Raw genomic sequence first — 1,163 nt, forward strand, 5'->3', positions numbered from 1 at the left:
ACACAGAAAAATGGTACCAGGGAAAATGGAGTTCAAATATGTTAGCTGACTACTGTTGGGGACTAAAAAGAGATGTACCTGATGCTAAGTATTCCCGAAAATCCTAAATAAAATTAAAAGATCATTTATTTTTCTTCATTAAATACAGTTTTCAAGCGTATGTCATTAAATTTTACTTAATTGCTGTTGCAAAAACCCTGAGGGTGATTGAATTATTTTAATAATGTGGATTATTACAGATTAGTTGTAGATACAATTACTCTTAACATTTTGTTTAACCCACAAATTTTAAAAACAAAACTTGAAAGCCTTAATTGTGTTATACCTTTTATATTCTTTTACAGGTCTTCACACCTGAACAGGTTAGCGTTTTTGAGTACGAAGACGATATGAAATACTATCACAAACTAGGCTATGGATACGAGGAAAATTCTCATCTTAATTGTCGAGCAGTTCAAGACATGTTAATTCATCTTGATAGCCCAAGCGCACCCAACGTAGTGGCTTATTTTGGACACACGAGTGGTGTACAGACCTTGCTCACTGCTTTGGGCATAGCCAAGGATGCTATTCCACTTACTGCCGCCAACTATAATAGCAGCGACTATCGTTGGAAAACTAGCAATTTAGACCCTTTTGCATCCAATTTCGTTGCCGTAAAATATGCTTGTGAAACTGGTATCGCCGACAAAGTTATATTCTTCCTCAATCAAAACGCGGTTGATCTCGATTGGTGCGACGTCGGTTTATGCAATTGGTCAGAAGTTTTAAAACGATATAATACACTTTTTACAGCTGAATGCAGTACATATTATTGCGCAGATTCCGGCGCGGACTCCTTAGTTAAATCTCTGGGTGAATTATTATTATTTATTTCATCAATTGTATATTTGTTGTTTCAATAATTACTAATTAATTAAAAAGTCGTTTTAAAAATCAAAAATAAATCTTGAAAATGTTTATTTCATGTATATATATATACTACATACATATATCTTTAAAAGGGGCACAACTGAAAAGTCAGATCCAGAAATATAACTGCTTGTGGATCGTAAAGATTCAACGCAATTAATACCAAAATAAATTCAACAGCAATTTTCTTGTCAGAAAATATAATCCTTGAACACAAATTTGCATTTGTTGGAGATAGATCCTACCAGTTC

General features: G+C 33.5%; 1 protein-coding gene across 1 annotated transcript; it reads left to right on the forward strand.

Moving 5' to 3' along the window:
- Positions 1–335: 335 nt before the first annotated feature.
- LOC108357437 (multiple inositol polyphosphate phosphatase 1-like) lies at positions 336–943 on the forward strand (the record flags this gene model as incomplete). Its single annotated transcript, XM_017608513.1, has 1 exon — positions 336–943. A coding segment is annotated over one exon (570 nt), but the record flags the coding sequence as incomplete, so codon positions are not given.
- Positions 944–1,163: the final 220 nt, after the last annotated feature.

This window comes from Rhagoletis zephyria, unplaced genomic scaffold (assembly GCF_001687245.7).
Source record: "Rhagoletis zephyria isolate East Lansing unplaced genomic scaffold, Rhagoletis_zephyria_1.1 Rzeph_scaffold_77525, whole genome shotgun sequence".
Classification (NCBI taxonomy): Eukaryota; Metazoa; Arthropoda; class Insecta; order Diptera; family Tephritidae; genus Rhagoletis; species Rhagoletis zephyria.